Source organism: Sphaeroforma arctica (assembly GCF_001186125.1).
Source record: "Sphaeroforma arctica JP610 unplaced genomic scaffold supercont1.3121, whole genome shotgun sequence".
Lineage (NCBI taxonomy): Eukaryota > Ichthyosporea > Ichthyophonida > Sphaeroforma > Sphaeroforma arctica.
This window is the reverse complement of record NW_014037437.1, coordinates 1-1,049: the sequence shown is the minus strand read 5'-3', so window position 1 is coordinate 1,049 and position 1,049 is coordinate 1. Positions and strand designations below refer to the sequence as shown.

The following is a 1,049-nucleotide window of genomic DNA, read 5'->3' as shown; positions in this document are numbered from 1 at the left end:
TTTATGCATGCAGCGTGATAACAACAGTACATGTACTAGGAACGTGACCGTACATACAGGACTTTGTCATTTGTGAATCCAGAGACCCAATTGCGTGGAAATTAAGCATGCAGCGCTGTGGCGGTGCGATATACTGACAGAGATACACGTGCGCGCGCCGTCAATACCATACTAGTGTATACAACTTATAACATGAGCACAAAACTGACAATTACAATTTTGCAGCCATTGGAGTAACACGACTACAGGAATTGTACTCAAAACATACCCTTTGAAACCACAGACGGCCTGAAACACCCCCCCCCCCCTCGCCTCTGCCAAATTCCAAGCGTATTAATAGCGGAAATACAGTCAGAAACATACCCATTCCAACCATTTTATCGCATCCCAGGCACCAGATATTGTACGGCAGCTCGAATCTCACAATCAGAATACCCTGGTCCAATTTACGCGCACGGTCGCGCAATGGATGTGACCCTTGCTGTTTGTTGATTGAACCCTATGGAGCCGTGGTGTAGGTAGCAATTAAAATGAGGCATAGACCACTGGGTATAAAGTTTAGTATACGATATGATGACAAATGATATAGCCAAATAACAGAAAGAGTTTGCAATTACATCAGTTTCACTAACACATACGACCACGCAACGGGTGCGACCACTCATGTTTGTTGAAGAAAGCCGTACATTGTGGTAAGATAGGTATTATCTGCATTTATGCCTTTACTTGAACTACATAACAGCCAGTTGATACACGTCACGTCATTGAGCATGCACGTACAAGAAACGATCGAATAAATTTGCAAATGGAACTGGCTCGAGACATCAAGTTCCTATTTCCTGGTAGAGATTGCACACACAATCACGAATGGAATCCAACTTTACTCTTACGTAGTTTGGGTCCTTCCACAACGGAGAAATAGCGTGGACACTGATATCAGAATTAAAACTATGCGTGTATGAATACGTATAAGCAAATATAGATACACATATATATACATACACATACACACATACACACACATACACACACATACACATATACATCCG

The 1,049-nt window shown here is 42.3% G+C and overlaps 1 protein-coding gene across 2 annotated transcripts in view; it reads right to left on the bottom strand.

Moving 5' to 3' along the window:
• Positions 1 to 499, bottom strand: part of SARC_13304 — a gene marked incomplete at both ends in the record, with an annotated part of 2,840 nt that extends 2,341 nt beyond the window's left edge. For both annotated transcript variants that reach the window (XM_014292566.1, XM_014292567.1), the window contains one exon: positions 364 to 499. In XM_014292566.1, coding sequence (XP_014148041.1) covers positions 364 to 499 — 136 coding nt within the window. The remainder of the gene's footprint in view (positions 1 to 363) is intronic.
• Positions 500 to 1,049: the final 550 nt, after the last annotated feature.